This window comes from Podarcis liolepis (assembly GCF_965112155.1).
Source record: "Podarcis liolepis genome assembly, chromosome: 10".
In the NCBI taxonomy this organism is placed as follows: domain Eukaryota; kingdom Metazoa; phylum Chordata; class Lepidosauria; order Squamata; family Lacertidae; genus Podarcis; species Podarcis liolepis.
In genome coordinates this window covers 14,984,706-15,001,923 of record NC_139562.1, presented here as the reverse complement: position 1 = coordinate 15,001,923, position 17,218 = coordinate 14,984,706, and the positions used below count along the sequence as shown (strand labels likewise).

The 17,218-nt window shown below is 40.2% G+C and overlaps 1 protein-coding gene across 41 annotated transcripts in view; it reads left to right on the top strand.

Moving 5' to 3' along the window:
* The window catches only part of PLEKHA5 (pleckstrin homology domain containing A5), a 173,957-nt gene that overhangs the window by 99,119 nt on the left and 57,620 nt on the right, over window positions 1–17,218 (top strand). For all 41 annotated transcript variants that reach the window (XR_014516109.1, XR_014516110.1, XR_014516111.1 and 38 more), the window contains 3 exons: window positions 3,652–3,735; window positions 5,843–5,963; window positions 12,712–12,816. Coding sequence is in view for 34 of the 41 variants with exons in the window: in XM_083460949.1 (XP_083317075.1) it covers window positions 3,652–3,735; window positions 5,843–5,963; window positions 12,712–12,816 (310 nt within the window). In the remaining 7 variants the exon portion in view is untranslated. The remainder of the gene's footprint in view (window positions 1–3,651; window positions 3,736–5,842; window positions 5,964–12,711; window positions 12,817–17,218) is intronic.

The following is a 17,218-nucleotide window of genomic DNA, read 5'->3' as shown; positions in this document are numbered from 1 at the left end:
CCTACCCAGTTCAGCAGGGCTTCCTTACAAGTACCTATGCATACGATTGCAATCTTCTACTCTGAACTGTAACATGCGTTGGCTACTTTCTCAGAGAGAGATGCATGTTTGTCTGAGTGTTCAGCATCTGCCTCATAGGTGGATAACATGACAGCATTCATTCATCCTGTAGGCACTGTGCTGTAATTGTACCCACCTCATGTCTTGTGATGTGACAGTATTCCACCATGCAAGATGGGTGAAGTTTTTCTGGCTTCACAGTGGCCTGAAGTGAACACATCAGCAAGTTTCTCCACATTAAGGGCCTTTTTCTTCCATTTTTTAAATTGGAACTTTGTTTTTGAAAAGCCTCCTTCCAGGTTTTTAAGGCAGCTTAAAGTAGACAACAAAGCAGACAAAATTACAATAAAACAGGGAAATCACCCTCTTTGCAACTGAGAAAAGTCTGTGCATTCCACATTTATCCTTCAATGTTGAGGAAAATGTGGCAGTACATAACAGTTGATCATAAAGAAAGCGGGTTTTCTAAGAACAATTTCTCTTACCTTTGGTTTGTGTTTGCAATATATTCTCCCCTTTCCTTAAAAATCTACTTGCTCTTTCACACACACACACCCCTCTACTCCTCTTTTAAAATGGTGTTGTCAAGATGTAGCACAGAAGCTACTGTTCCCAACAGTAAGCACAGGCTGCCATCCCAGTCTTCTTCTGGCAGTGGGTGTATTCATGGCTGTCATGTAACTAATGCTTTGACTTGTCATGTTTCTGCTTTCAACTGTGTGCAGACTTCAGAAGGCAGGACTGCTGTTGAATTCTGGAACAGTGAGGTTAAATGAGCATAACAGCAAACACCTAGGATTACCTTCCAGCACCCAGGCATGAATGAGGAAAGTGGGGACAAACTAGTGCTGTACCAGAAATGGAAAATTCAAATAGCACCCCCTCCTAATTAGCACGCCACATGGTAATATATTTAGGACAGCTTTCATTCATTTCAGTGGAACTTACACTGGAGAATTTTACTCTATGGGACAGATCTGCCTGTCTTCTATTCTCTTGCCATTTATGTCATGCAAAATCTGTGGCTACCTTGCCTTGTGTCATGGTTGGGTCACCTGCGTGTGAAAGAGACCCTGATTTCCCACATTCCTATTTGTGGTTTTGAAATTTCTGAATTATTCCATCCTAGAAGAACCATAGTGATGGAAAGAATATGCTGCTCTTTATTCCTGATGCATATTTTAGGTAACTCTTTACAAGAGATAAGATTTGATAAATTTCAAATAAGTGAAAATTGGACCAATATATGAACCACATCCATATTGTTCTAGACTAGAAGACTATATGTTTTTACAAGTTAAGGATTTTACAGATTTTAATCCTAGGAATTGATTGATTTTCTGTTCCCCTCTATTAAGAAAACATACATACGCACACAACCAAATTGAACAATTTCCACATAAATCATAGTACAATCTAAAAATAAAGATACAAAAAAAAAATCAATAAAAGCAGCATCCCCCAAAAGACACAATATCCTAATCCAATATTCTGTCCAGCAGCCTCTGTTTTTGTAGCTGGAGTCAGTCAGGGCTCCGCCCTCCCAGGCCAGGGTGCAGGTCTTTCAAGACTCACAGCCAAGATATTCAGATTATACTCAGGTTGCAGAAGCAGTTTCCCAAAAGAAACTTAATCAGGCATTAAATGTAAACACATGACAATTGTGATTGTTAGCCAAGTTCAGTGCCAGGGCTGATGTCGCCCCATTTTTTATGTATCATAGTAGGCATTGTGGGAACCTTTAAATCACTGAACATTGCCTTTCTCCATAAGGGATGTAAGTTCTAAAAGAGACTGATTGTTCACCCCTTTGCATTTATTATAAGTGGTATTTATCATGCTTCTTGCCAAGGAACAAAGCTTTTAATTTTGTACTGTAGGTTTTTGTGTGGAACGGGACTTATGATTAGAGCATGACTGTGTGAAATTGCAAAGTGATTAAGATCTAAAGAGTTTTAACAAAAGTACCAACCAGGGAATTGCTAGGATTATCTTGCTGAAGGTAAGTCTCCAGGGGTTTTTGAAGGTGAGCAGCATATCAAATGCAGATTTTTATTTAAATGACTAAGCCTGAATAGTGTGGCAGAAAAGTTGGTGATACACAATCATAGTGCAATGCAGGTAAATGTAAAAAGGTAAAGGACCCCTGAACGGTTAAGTCCATTCAAAGGCGACTATGGGGTACGGTGCTCACCTCGCTTTTCAGGCCGAGGGAGCCAGCGTTTGTCTGCAGACAGCTTTCCAGGTCATGTGACCAACATAACTAAACTACATCTAGCACAACGGGACACCATGACGGAAGCCAGAGTGCACAGAAATGCCATTGATAAGTGCCATGTACAACTTTGCAAAACACTGGAGAATGCTAGACTGAATTTTTCCAAGTAGGATGTCAACCCGAAAAAGACTCAAAATTCTGATTTCAATACAAGTGTGTTGCAGAGTTGGGAGCATTTTCAATCAGTAAAACAAAAATCTGAATCAGCCTTCTAGTTTTCCTAAAGCGTCAAAACATTACTTGTATATTGGCCTTGTTGGCATGTAACAGTAAGCCCAGCCATTAGGCTGGTACCACGGGGTGGGGACAGGGGCTGCAGCTGCTGTTTGTGGTTTGTTCGGAGTGAAGCAAACAATAATGAGCTCGGGGTGAGTACAGCAGGAGTGGGGGAGCAGCAGAATAGGCACCTCTTTCTCCCTGTGCACTGGCATCCTTGCCTTAATTTGAGCTAGCATTTCACATGAACAAAGGCATTGTAAGCAATCCTGGCAGGGTAGGCTGATTGTTATCTACCTGTTTCCAGTAAGGAGGCTGAAAAGGTGTGACACACAACGAATACATGGCCCGGATGAGAACTGAACCAGGGCCTTAAAGTTAATACACTTTCTTAACCACTGTGCTCTGCCAGCTCTACCAGTGATATCCGGGTTTCTGCACTTCTTTATTACAAATATTTTTGTTTTTTGCTTGCTGGCACACACACATTTAATGCATGCATATATTCTTTTCTCCTCTAAGTATGTATGTATATAAACAGGAACTGGCTTCTGCCATACAAATCTGAATAGGGGATGTATTGATGAGGAATATGATCAACTTGATCAGTTTGTGGGAAACCAACTGACTTTGAATTCTTCTTTCAAGATCCCCCCCCCCTTAATTCAGTAATGATATCTGCCCTCCCCCTAAGATCTGCCTTTACTTTTCATGTAGCCCAGCGTGTAGTCCATCAAAACTTGTGTTGATAGCCACTGCTCACACTGGTTATATTCATTCATGGGTTAAAACATTAGCTTGCAACTTTAAAAAAATAAACCTCTAACTATATCCAGGCTTAATGTGGATAGAGAGGGAATGCTTACCACAAATGTTCTATGCTAAGCTCTAAAGGATTGCCAAACGCTTGAGTTTAAAAATAAAAATATCCTGCCTCAAGTATCATCAGTTGTTGTTACTGTATCACTGTGAGAAGCTGCACGTATGCACTAATTAATGCCATAATGAATCTGCCTGCCTGCTGTCTCGGAATTTTGCAGTTGTGCTTAGAAAAGAGTAATGTGCTTATATATTTCCTCTACTTTGTCTCCCCACAGTCACAATGAACGAAAAGTGACTTGCAAGCATCCAGTCACAGGGCAGCCATCGCAGGACAACTGCATTTTTGTTGTGAATGAACAGTAAGTGATTGTTTTGCTCAATGAATACAGAATTTAACAGTTATTCACATTAGTGTGGACCTGCCAGTCAGTTGACCAGTCAAATATTGTCAATTGTCTGGCCAGATGACTGCATGTTATTTTTCAAACATTCCAAGTAGCCAAGAATGCCCTTATGTAGGTCAGTCTGTCTTTTATATTACATAATGTCCATAATGTCATGACCTCATAGCAAAAGAAAGACTGAATATTTCCTTGCTTTCCCTGCTTTTAGGAAGTGGTCCACAGACATGCATATGTGCACATCATAACAGTTGGGTAAAAATTTTATAATAGGCACAAGATACATTTCTACTAAATTAATGTTTTAAGTTGACTTATTTTAATTGTTGAATGTTTTCTGTATATTTCTGCTTCTTGCATTTTAAATCAAGTTGTAGGATTAGCATGTTTTTGTTGTTAATTACATGTTCAGTAGAGAATTTTTTAAAAAGAAGCAAGGCCTGGGCAAAAAGTTTAGAATTTAAGCTTTTTAAGTTTGAAACTACTCCATCGTGCCTTTCCTTTTTGGGTACAGGCATGTTTAGAACCATTCTGTTTGCTTACCGAGAGGGTGAATCAGTTTTGGTGAGATCACTATGCTGTACTATACTGCAGTGAGTAGGGAGGCTTTGACCCTCCAGATGTTGCTGAACTACAACTCTCATAAGCTCTGGTCATTGGTCCTGTTTGCTGGGGCTGACAGGAGTTGTATTTCAGCAACATCTTGAGATCCCCCACTCCTTACTTAACTATTGGTCAATGAGACATTGCTGCTGTTCTATTTGATTCTCCCACTCCACTCCATTTGGTCGTCATTCATTGTTCACTAAAATGAAGCCTGAATGAGTGTCATCACCACTGTTGCCATGTTATAGCAATCAGTGCCATAAATGGTGCATTTATTTAAAACCAAACAGGCCATAATGGCTGGAAAACTTAAGATCCAGTACTAAGTTACTGACGCTTCCAACACAATCAAGATACTGTTATTCTCCTGGGTTGTGGAAGGTGATTACAAAGAGCATCCTCATTATTTAATCCCCCCCAATATCACAAGACCACATACTTTTCACCAGTTCATCCTCTCTGTTCATTTTGTGGATGGCTTAGTACACAATCAGTTTGCTGTTTTCCCCAGTCCAAACTGTTTGAAGCTTGTTTTGAAGCTCTACTGTCTACTGTTCAGCATATTCACAGATCAGACTTCAGCTTTGCTCTCTTGGCCTGACTTCTGCTTTTCCTTGCATAGCTTCTCAACCCTGCTCCTCCTAGATTCATTTGGCTTACCAATATTTCCCTGCTATCCTCTTGACTTCTCTCTCCTTCTTTTGACTACCAGCATTTCCTTTGTCTCTGGTGATTTTGCTGTCATTCAAGAAATTCAGATCTTTAAAAAGAGCAGAGTAATTAAGTTTAGTTGTAGTTCTAGAAGTATCTATAATATACTTGTCTGCCTGGAGCAATACTTGAGGGATAGAGATTGGACTCTCAAATAATGCAGGAGGAGTGGAAGTCTTGCCAAGCTCTTGATTGCTCTAGGCATACCTGAACTCATCCATTGCAAAGGCTTACAGCTACAGAGAATCAACCTGTAACTTCATTTTGCATAGATTTTCTAAGCATTTGTATGCAGCTGAGTTACTAAAGTGGTCAGTCATTCTGTTAATACAGGTTTGTGTATCCAGGAGAATGTGCATACCAAATTCATCCAAGCCCTTTCGTTCTTTTCCAGTACTCATGCAGGCATGAGAAGGTAGTGCTGGAAGTAGGAGAAAGAAAGGCAGGAGATCCTCTGGAAAAGAAACCAAAAGCTTCACTATACCTTAGGGATAATGTCATGCATGTATGTAAACAAATTGTGTAGATTGCAGTTGTTCTATTTATAGAGACTGATCTATTGAGAATCGATAAAGCATAATTTAACAACATAGTGTTTTCTTTTAAAAATTGCACAATTCTGCTACAGCATCTGGGAAATTGTATGAATAGCATATATACCCTTTACGAAAGGACAGCTACAGATGCTTTTTTAATAGCAGTCTACATACACAGCAGGCTCTAGTCTTGTTGCATATTCTATTTTCAGGACTGCAGCAACTATGTCATCTGAAGAAAAGAAAGACCGGCAAGTAAACATGATAGGTGAAGCTGCACACTATAATTTGACATCGGATTATGCTGCACATCCAATGAGTCCTCTGGGCAGAGTAAGTTACTACATCCAACATATATTATTTATTAGTCTACAATTATTCAGCTAGTTGGTAAAGCATGGCACAGAGAAACAATTACATATACATTTCGAGACAATCAACTCATTTCTAGAAATATCCAAAGCTTGTTTGTATGCTTTCAGGGCACTTGGACCTGTGATTTTAATTTGAAATAAAACATGTCTGAGAACATCAGTTTTCCATCTCTTAGATGAGATACCTTCCCAGGTTGACTAGCTCCATCTGCCCCTCAGTTCCCTCTACAGCAAGTGCAGAAACAACCTTCTTGACCGTTGAATCAATTCTTGGTTTTGTCCACTCAGTCTGCCAAAGCCTGTTTTTGCACGCAGGTGCAGTCCGTAATTCACAGAGTGTTTGGGACCCATTGGCTACCCTCACCTGGTTTAGCCAGCCAGTTGAAGCCATTCCCAACATGTGGCTGCTGTTGCTTGCCGACAGCTTCTAGGAGTCACAGGTGAGAGCTGAGTGCAGGGTGGGGACCAAAGATGTATAGGCTACCTCAGAAGGAGCATGACATGTCCCTTATCAGAGGTACTACCCCTCCCCTAACACTCCATACACATTTAAATATGTATGACTGAGATAACCATATCTACTTCCTATGTTTCCTCTTTGTTGAATTTTTGACTGTAATGCCTTCATGGCAGGGACCTCTGGCACTTCATTTGTGTGAGTGGCATTCACAGCCTGGAGTTATAAAAACAAAATAATTGTATATGCATCTCCAGGTGATGCACTGGGTAAGAAATTTTGTTCTCTAGCTCATTTGGATTTTATACCACCTACAGTGCAGGATTAGAGCTTTTTTGTGTCCAGATTTCAATGTTGACATCTGGGCATTCTCTGTCTTTGGCAGCTTATTCCCTCATATTACAATTTAATGTGATGGGAGAGTCACTTTCATGGCTGAAAGTGTCCACATGAGAATGATTGATACTTTCATTTAGCTCACAGAAAAAGCACTTGTGCTGCTGGGCCACTCAACACATGCATCTTTTTCTAGTGTGTTAATTGTTCCCAGATGATAGTTTGACACAAATGAGTGCCTCACAGAAGCGTCCCTATACTTTAAATTGCAGCATGAGGTCAAGCTCTGTTTCCTCTTCTGCTTCTGTAAATAGCCAGAGCCTGCGTGGCTGCCTGCTTTTATATCATATTTCCAGTTGCTGCTGGTGGTAATACAGAATGAAGAGAAACGAAGGATTGTGATTTCTCCTTGGAGATCATTAATGTTCCTCAAGTTCACTGCTATCCTGTAGCCATCTTTTGCTTTGAAATGTTCTGCCACAACTGATTGATTAGATGGGCTTAGTTCATTTGAAGCTGTATCAGCTGTGTGGTGGGGAGATGGAGTTTAGAAGGTTCAATGCTCTTGTTAAGAACAAACCTGAGACCCACTTCCTAACTCTTGTAAAGAAAAGTGTGTGTTCCATTCACAGCCGAGGGGAAAAAATAATAGTATTTTTATCTCCAGTGTGTGTCTCATGAAACTCCATAAAGCTGTATTCTTCCTATGACTGCCCATCAAAATAAGTTATTGTGCTGCTTTTTCTTGAATTCTGAGTTTAACAAAGTAGTAAAGCAAAACATATTATGGCTGTTCTTCAGTGGATGAGGTTTAAAATACATTTCAGTTCTGCAGAGCTGCTAACCAAACAGATTCAACAATTGTGCTCCCACGCTGCCACCCTGTCATGGCAAGTTGTCAGACGGGGCTGCAATACAGGAGCTGCAGAGAGGGACAGCTGACCTCCACTCTTGGTGATTTCTGCTCCTTCCACGCCCCCAAATGTGGGTGGAAACTAGTTTTTGCATCCAGTGGGCAATTGGAATTTTTGAAATGCAACAGGCAACATAGAGAAAGCCAGCAAGACTCTGCTCACCTCTAAGCCCTTTAGTTTGTCATGGACATTGTACTGTGTTTCAAGGGTGCAACATAGGACCTTGTCCCTTGCGACTGGGCAAACCCTGGTGACCACAGGTACTATGCTTAAAGCTTTGGGCTTCTGATTCTTGACGATAAGTTCTGGTTGAACTCTGAACTTCTTGTTTCTGTTTGAAAAAGAGCTGCGTGGATTATAATTGAAACCTTGCCCCCCCCCCCATACAGTTGCTCACCGTTGAAAGTTAGACTAGTGTTCACCTTACCTACTTTCATGAATGTTGGCACTCATGACAGCAGCAACACACTGTCAAGTAGGTCAGGCGTAAAATGCAACTGACATCTAATGTGCAACCAAGTGGGAATATTTTTTCATTAGTTTGTCAGCGTCTCATCCTCTTGATGAGCGAAGGCAACAGCACTAAATAAACAAAGTACAAAGGGGGCATGCTGTAATGTATACTTGTACTGTATTGGCTGTATCCTCCCTGTTGTATTAATCAGCATGACTTACAAGGATGATACCCAGTGAAATTATTATGACCACTGTGGAAGAGTGTGTTCATATGAAACACAACAAGACTAGAAGAGGTGATTCGTAGTTTCTGGGAGGAGTAGGAAAAACTTAGATCTAGATCTTTGGAGAAGATGTGTTTTCTAGATTATATCTGCAGTGCCCCAGTTCATACATTTGCAGCAATGGAAGGTGGATATGTGGAGCAAGTCTCCCCCTGAATATGATCTGGGCCCTCTCTACATGATCTTCATCCACGTTGAAGTCTGTTTATCTATCTGTTTGTTTATAGCATTTGTACTCTTCACTTCAGCCAAAAGGCTTCCAGAGTAGCAGTGCTGGAGAGAGGGGCTTGTACTGTTTCAAAAAAGAAAGAAAGAAAAAATTGCCCAGCTACTTTGTACGCGCGCACCCCCCCCCCAAAAGCTCGACAGCTTTTGTGTCTGGATTTTCGCTTTTTGAAATATGGCAACCCTAGACTAAAGGCAAGCACCTATGGTTGGATAACCCTCCTGGTTCGCAGCAGCAGGTATACAGTGCCTTGTAAAGTTTGTACAACAAAACAGAGCCTGATCATCACAGTCCCCAGCCCCCCTAAGAAGAGGCTGTGTATGACTGGGTAGGGGTGGGAGCAAGGATCCAAAAACCTAGCCTCCTTTCACTGGCTTTCCCAGTGCAGAGACCCCAGCTTAGGAAACAGTTCTTTTTTACTTCAACAGAAGAAAATCAACAAGAAAATACCCAAATGTATTTTCTCTCAAAAATGACCTGACACATTTCAAACTTGACAAGTCATATCTATATATAATTTCATTTTTAAATCATAAAAAAGAGGCAGCTTTCTTTATTCACCTTCCATCTTTCTAAACTTTTTTTTAGAAATATTTTTTGGTCACAAATTGGTGAAGCTCTTGTTTCTGGAATGCATATTAATTCATTCCAGTGTGATGGTACTGAACACTTGCCTATACTGTAAACAGTACAGGATATAATGCAGGCATGGGCAAACTCAGCCCTCCAGATGTTTTGGGGCTACAACTCCCATCATCCCTAGCTAACAGGACCAGGGTCAGGGATGATGGGAATTGTAGTCTCAAAACATCTGGAGGGCCAAGTTTGCCTATGCCTGATATAATGGAACTCTCCCAGAAATCTGAGAGAAAAAAATCTTGTCCAGGGAAGCCCCAGACATAACTTTATGAAACTTGTTGCCAAGTTTCCAACAATGTAACAAAGAGGTTTGTTTGCCCCATATTTTATTGCAAGCTTTGCTTCAACTACTTCCTAGATGAATGTCCATCCATTCCTGATGTGCCAAGGTCTAAAACAAAAGAAGCATTGGGGGAATATGGTGAAAAAAATGTGAGCATGCCTTCAGAAATTGTTGGCAGATTGGGGGCATTTTTTAAGTATTGCTACTGGTTTCATATAACCTCCAATGAGGAGGTTCAAAGCCATGGAAAATCCTTCCTCTGCAACCACATAATTGTTTGCAGATTCAGAAACCCTTCACAATGTTAGTTCACATTTCAGAAAACCATCTTCTGAGAAAGTGCTTAAAACAGTTTAGTACATGAAGGGAAAGACTGCTGACAGTCAAGTCTACTTTAAACACTAAGCAGTACATTCGCAGTTTTATGTAACTCAGTTGATAGAGCATGAGTCCCTTCCAGCTCCACAATTCTATGATCTAGTATTGTGCATGCCCATTATCTTTAAGTAAGTAAAGCACTAGTTGGAAAACAAGGTCTGTTCTGCTTCGCACTATAAAAGTGGACACCTCTTGTTGTATATGGGGTTCTAGGATTTACTTGATACCACTGAGTATTTGAGTTCCTTGAATGGTTCTGTTAGCTAGAATCGGAAGAAAATCATCAGTGCACTGATTCAGTTACCGTAATGCATATTCACAGTTGCGGGTAAGATGTGTGTGACTGTAAAGATTCACTTTGAGTTCCATGTTGTTCCTTGTACAAAAGTGAGCAAGTTTATATCCCAAGTCCCCAACAGATGTTTGATTGTCATATTCCATTTATTATTTATTCCTTAAGACTTAGCATCCTCCGGTAGATTAGAAAAACAGTGGGGTGTCACCACTGCTCTTGTACCCTTTCCTGCTTAATGAGCAGGCTTGTTCAGTCACATCACTTTTACTTTGAGACATTCTGCGAGACATTGATCACTAATCAGCTCTCTAATGGACTGTATGTCACAGAAATATATGCAATAGTTATAAAAATTAATGGAGCTTGATTGTACAGAAGTGAGCATAGTCTTCTAGTAGAGTTATGAGAATACACAATACAAAGAGCTGAGGTTACAGAGTGGGTCAAACGTTGGCATTTAATTCATGTCAGGGTATTAATAGGTTCTGGAATGTACAATATAACTGTTAAGCAGTTAAGCACTCCTTTTAGGTTTCTTCAATGGTTTTGCTGAATTTTTAACCAGTGTCTCTAACTTTTCCTGAAGTTTTGCAAGTTGTAGTATTTATCTAAGAATGTGTTTAAAAAGTTGTTTCTGCTTCTTTGGCGCTATTCACATGTTTCACTTCTATTGCACCTAGAATAGTATCCACGAAGAGAACAGTAGCAGGCCTCAGGTATGCTCCCTCCAACCCACTCCTCTCACTGTAAAAACATGTGAACAGCCAAATAGGAGATGCTGCAGTTTTTTCAGCCCATTAAGGTTTCACTTTTTGCAGTGTAAGAAGAAACCTAAAAGGAGTGATCCCAAAACTTATTCCCACTGTCTCTCCAGGAATGATCCTAGAGAAGGGGGGAGGATCTGAACAAAGTGAGCTTTGTTCAGTTGCTTTGGTTTCACATTAATCTAATATAGGTCTTAACCAATCTCTCACAAAAATGCTTATTTCACACTTTTGAAAGTAAGGTTTCATGATTAAAGTGTATTTTTAACCCTCTAGTTTTATATTAGATTTCCTCTGATGTACATTGCCAGTTAAAAGGTGCTGGGAGAGGGATTCATTTCCTTCCCTGCTTTGAATTGCCTTCACTAGTGTTTTTTGAAACCTCTTTATAAATTGTTGTCTCCTTGCCAGTGGACCATGCTTTCTAGACATTCCCTGGATAGTACTTTCACTAGCAAACATCTAATAAGTTGCATTCATTGTATCAGTGGTGTAGCTGACAGTACACGATGTAAACCGTTCTTTGCTACTCAAGGGCAACTTGAGAGAGATTGAATATGACCTTATTCATCTTTTCTAAGCGTGGGCCTGCTGGTTCATGCTACTGCATCCCAGTTCACCTTTCCTCCTTCAATCAGTCTCAAAGACCTGCAAAACAGCTATCAGGAAAATACCAGAGTGAAACAGACTTAATCGCTTATTAATTCTGGTTTCTGTGGTGTGCAACTTGTGGAAGTTGATTTAGCAGATAATCTTCTCTGTACTAGATTCCCAATTTGTCAAGAGCTGAGCAAAAGAGTGACATGACCATTGCCATCTTGAATTTGTAACATATGCACCCAACCTGCCTACTCCAATAATAATAATAATAATAATAATAATAATAATAATAATAACAACAACAACAACAACAACAACAACAACAACAACAACAACAACATCTCGCCCTCCCCAACCGAAGCCTGGCTCAGAGCGGCTAACAACAGTAAACTGATACAACATTCTAAAATCATTTCATTATAAAATCAGTTCAAATCAGATTAATGGCAACCATTGGGCTAGAGTTCTGTGAGGATTGCCAAAGGAGGGGGTCAGGCTGTGCCCTGGCCAAAGGCCTGGTGGAACAGCTCTGTCTTGCAGGCCCTGCGGAAAGATGTCAAGTTTATAGAAGATTATAGAAGCCATGGAGCTGGTCTATTGTATTTGTGTGAATTGCAACACAGAAAGAATTGAATCAGTCAAGTGGAAACTCAAATCTCTTTGTGATTTTAACCCACCCCAACCTGTTTTGATTTTCTGCTGAGGTCTGTCTTCTCTATTTTTAGTTCTCTTCCTAGAATCTGTACTGCATTTAATGTTTTGGCCCTTTTAAAAAGTAGTGCTATGTTTATGTAATATCCTATTAAGTCCCAATTTAAATGTTTTGATCCTGATCTGTCCTGGGATTTGTTTCTTTCCCTCTGTAGAAAACTTCAAGAAATGCCTAAACCAGCAAAACCTACAAGGCAGTTACTTATTTACCCAACTAACAGAATAAAGCTGTTTCTTAACAAGTCCTGAGGGGATCACATGATGAGGAGCAACTATGTCTCTGAGGATAGCCATGCATGTGTATTTATTCAATGTAAAAGATATTGGCGTTGCATTTTCTAATCCTTTTAATTTTATTTTTTAGACATCACGCTCTTCAAAGAAAGTTCATAATTTTGGGAAGAGGTCAAATTCAATAAAAAGGAACCCCAATGCACCTGTTGTTCGACGAGGCTGGCTTTATAAGCAGGTATTATTCCTTCCTGAACATGATATAAATAATAACAACTTTATCTGAAGTGATGTGTTTGTAATTATGGGTGATAACCTCTTCCAATACACACTTTTAATATTCCTCAATATATGATGCTGGAAATTTGCTAATGGCATGCCCGAGAGAATCCTGTAATTGCCAATTAGTGATTTCCCTTTTTGAGTTTCTTGGCGAAAATGGTGAACCACAGTGCTGTAAGGGTTTGCTGGCCCTATTAGTGAATATTCCATTTGAGACACAGCAGTAATTTCAGGGTTGTATCCAGTGCTGTGCAAGTGGAGTTCTGTTTGCACAGTGTTTCTTTTCTTAGAAACATTGTTTCTATTCCTCCCCCTGACAAAGAATACTTCAACCCTCTGGAACTAATTGTCAGGACATGTGAGGGGCTGGAAAGAAAGTTCCTTCTCTCCCCAGAGCTTTCCAGGCACATGTAGTCCCTGAAAGAACTTCTAAGGGCTTGGTTGTTTTATTGAACAATGTGGGGTGGGACATGAGGGGTTGCTGGGGGGGGGGGATTAGGGGGTTGCCCCAAACTGGGCTCAGAATGTAAGTGAAGGCAACGTAAGGAAATAACTCCCCACACACATGCTCCACCTGTGCCTCAATCCGCTTTGTTGAAGGGGCCATTGTGGAGAGGCTTTTCAGTAGTACAGGTAGATATTACCTCCCACAAACTTCCTTAAATTATCCTATTATTCAAGCCCCTGGCTCAGATTTCAGGGTGATAGGAACCTACCTCTGTCCAGTGTTCTGGGATCAGTAGTGACAGGTTTAGCTCACACTCCAGCGGTGTCATCAAGTGACGGACTTCAATTTCACCCATTTTTAAAATGTTGCTAATAATCACCTAACACTTTTGCTTTACCCAAGCTTTCATCTTTGTAGTATAACTCAATTGGCATTCTATATTTTGCTATGTCTATTGATGAAACCTGTTCATGGAGTCAGGAACATTGTTACCTTGATTGCATTTTTAAGTTACTAGATGCTGCTGAAAGAGTTTCATTAAATGACAATCAATAATGCCAGCTACAGCCTTTAAGCAGCTGTCACAGGGCAGAACTTCTGCTTTTATTTTTGTATTAATGAACTAAGTAATTGAGTATGGAGTTTATTGGCGGCTAGTCACGGAATAGAAATTAGACAACTCTTTGAGATTTACATGGCATGTGCACCCTATTTTTCTCTGAAGAAAGCTTATAACATCTGGAATAAGATAATTGGCTTCCGTACTTTGGCTTTTTGATACAGCCAAATATTTTGCTTGTAACTAGTTTGAAGCACTGTTTACACCGCAAAAGGTAATCCCACTGTCAAACATTTTTTTTAAAAAAAATATAAAGCGTCAGACATGTACAGGGGATGAGATGTTTTGAATCCCTATGCCAGAAGCCTCCTGCACATGCAAAACTAAGTCAGCCTGGATAGCTCAGTTGGTTGGAGAGTAGTGCAGATAATGCCAAGGTTGCAGGTTTGATCTCCGTATGGGTTAACTTAGTATTCCTGCCTTGCAGGGGGTTGGACTAGATGACCCTCAGGGTCACTTCCAACTCTACAGTCCTATGAGTCTAACATCTGGAGACCCCAGGATGGGAAATGCTGATATATAAACTAGTTTTCCATTTGTAGTGCCCTTGAGAGAACGTTACCACGTTCCGCGCAATAAAAGTTACAAACCCAGGTATATAACTATTACTTCGGCATATGCAAGATAACATGCTTGCCTCTTTTAATATGCAAAGCTAGTACTAAGCTGTAGTGCTATGGTGGGGAACTATGATCTTCCAGGTTCTGTTGGACTACAACTTCCATCATTCTCCCATCCAATGGGAGCTGGGGTCAAGCAAACTCTTAGAAGTACCTTTCCTCTCAATATTCAGGGGGAAAACCACTTTCTTTCAACTAAAGAAAGGATAATCTGCCAAAATACTGTAGAACCAAACTAGCCATGCCACACGTTCCGCATCTATGCTATAGCATAGTCATATACTACAGTTAGTTATTTTATTAACGGCATTTATACTCTGCCTGTTCAACATTATTCATACTACCAAAGTAATAAGAAACAAATGTATTCTGTAAAAAAGAGGGAGGGAACTTACATGCTAGCACAACAAACGAAAGCATCAGTTCAAATAGATAATAAAATCAAAACTGCCCTAATTCTTTTTATTTTATTTATGAAAGCAGCTTAACATGAAGAGTTCTTAAAAGCTTGAGAAAACAGACAGGTGTTTGCCTGGCATTTAAATGACAGCAACAAGGGTGCCAGGTGGGGTTCCTCAAGGACGGCATTCCAAAACCCAGGAGCCACCCTAAAAGGGTTCTCTCTCTCTGGTCACCAGCTGTCACACTCTACATGACAGTGGTGCCTAGAGAGAGATTCAGATAACATTCTTGAAGTACAAGCAAATTGATATGAGAGTGACAGGCCAACAGGTATTTGAGTTCTAAGCTATGCAGAGTTTTAAAGGCTGAGATGAGAACTTTGAATTGAGTTTGGAAGCTTACAGGGACCCAGTGGATTTGTTGCAATACAAATGAGATATTATCTCTTTACCCAGTCAATGTTAGTGATCTGGCGCTCTCTCTCTCGCTCTGTGTGTGTGTGTTTAAGACTATCTATTTTGAATAAATAGACTACCTGCATTTTTAAAACTGTTGTCAGCTTCAAATACTTTTAGGTACAAAATTTGCATCAGTACTTAAATACGTTGAGAGATGCATTTGGAATACGTGAGTTAAAAGCAAAACAAACAAAACAAACAAGACAGAACAGAGAAAAAATCGTCGGTGGGGGCATTTTATTTTTGTTTAGTAGTCATTAAATGCTTGGGAAAGTAGCATATTTGTTTGAAAGAAGATTGTCAGAGGAGAAGCTGGAACTTTGAGTAGAATTTGGCGTTAGAAGTCCATAAAATTCCTAAGTAAAAGTGGAACATCTAAATACTTGCTTTTCTACTTAGGGGTGCATAACTTGAGAACAAGAAAACGGACACATCTGATGAGAGATCTTAGCAAAATAGTATACCAACTGTCCTTTTCTGTTTTAAGAATATTCAAAGATTTGGCATTCATTATTCTGCCACCCCTAAATATCATCTCAAGCCCATTCATCAGGAGAGTACTTAAAATTCACTAAAACCTTTTCTTCTTTAGGCCGATATTAACATATTTATTAAATTTTATTATCGGAGGATGCACACACACAGCTGTGGTGGTGGTAGCCATTCATTCTGTGAAACACATTGCAAATTGATTATAGACATAAAAGCAAATAAAATTACTTCAGGAATAAAGTTTTTTGTATCTGGAGGCATTTACTTGACAGTAACAGTATGGCCGATAAAAAGAGTAAAAACACTTTATGGGAAATGTGTTTTCCTTTCCCACATTTTATTGTTCTTTATATCCTGCCTTTCCTCCAAGGAGCTTAAGCTGGCATACATTATTCTCTTCTCTCCCCTCCTATTTTCCCCCCACAACAACCCTTTGAAGTAGACTAGGCTGATATTGTGTCCATAAGAAGCTGCCTTATACGGAGCAAACCATTGGTTTATCTAGCCCAGTATTCACATAGGAAGCTGCCCTATATTTGGCCAGGCTGTTAGCCGATCTATCCCAATTTTGGCTACTCTCAGTGGCAGCAGCTCTCCGGGGTCTCTGGCGGAGTTAATCTCCCATCACCACCTACATGAACCTTTTCGAGATTGTAGGAATTGAAGCCAGAACCTACCCCAGTGCTGCCTGTTCTGTCAGCAGCTCTCCCAAGATCTCAGGTATTGATGTTAGATCCCTAAGTAGTGATGTTAGAGTGAGAATGTGTGAACCTCCACATGCAAAGGATGTGCTCTTCACTCAGCAAAAGCCTCTCACCCTGAAGTTCCAGAAATATCCATCTACAGAGCTTTTATAGCTACCTTCCACATAAGTTAAATTAGGAGCTTGTGGGTTTGGCACTAGTTGCTTCTTCACTGTACCACTAAGAGTGTGCACATTTTTGAAAGAGCTGGGGCTTCTAGCATTCTAAATCTGTCGGGTTTCTAGATACTCAGTTTGCTGCTCAGTGTCATCTCCTTGCAACCAGGAAGGATTTGTAAGTGATGAGATGCCCACCTCTCTCACCATCTGTGAAGTCTTCTTCAGGCACTTGGTGACTGGCTATAATTGCTTGGGTGAAATGGACAGTTGTTCTCTGCTTACTCAGGGCTGGTTTACACGAACATGTATATTACTTGATCTCATTGCTCAGCTGTTCTCAGATAAATGTGCCTCTACTGAAAATTACAAAGAAGAGCCCTGCTGGATCAGGACAAAGGTCTCTCTAGCCAAGCATCCCAAACACAGTGGCTGGCTGATGCATCTGGAAAGCCCATGT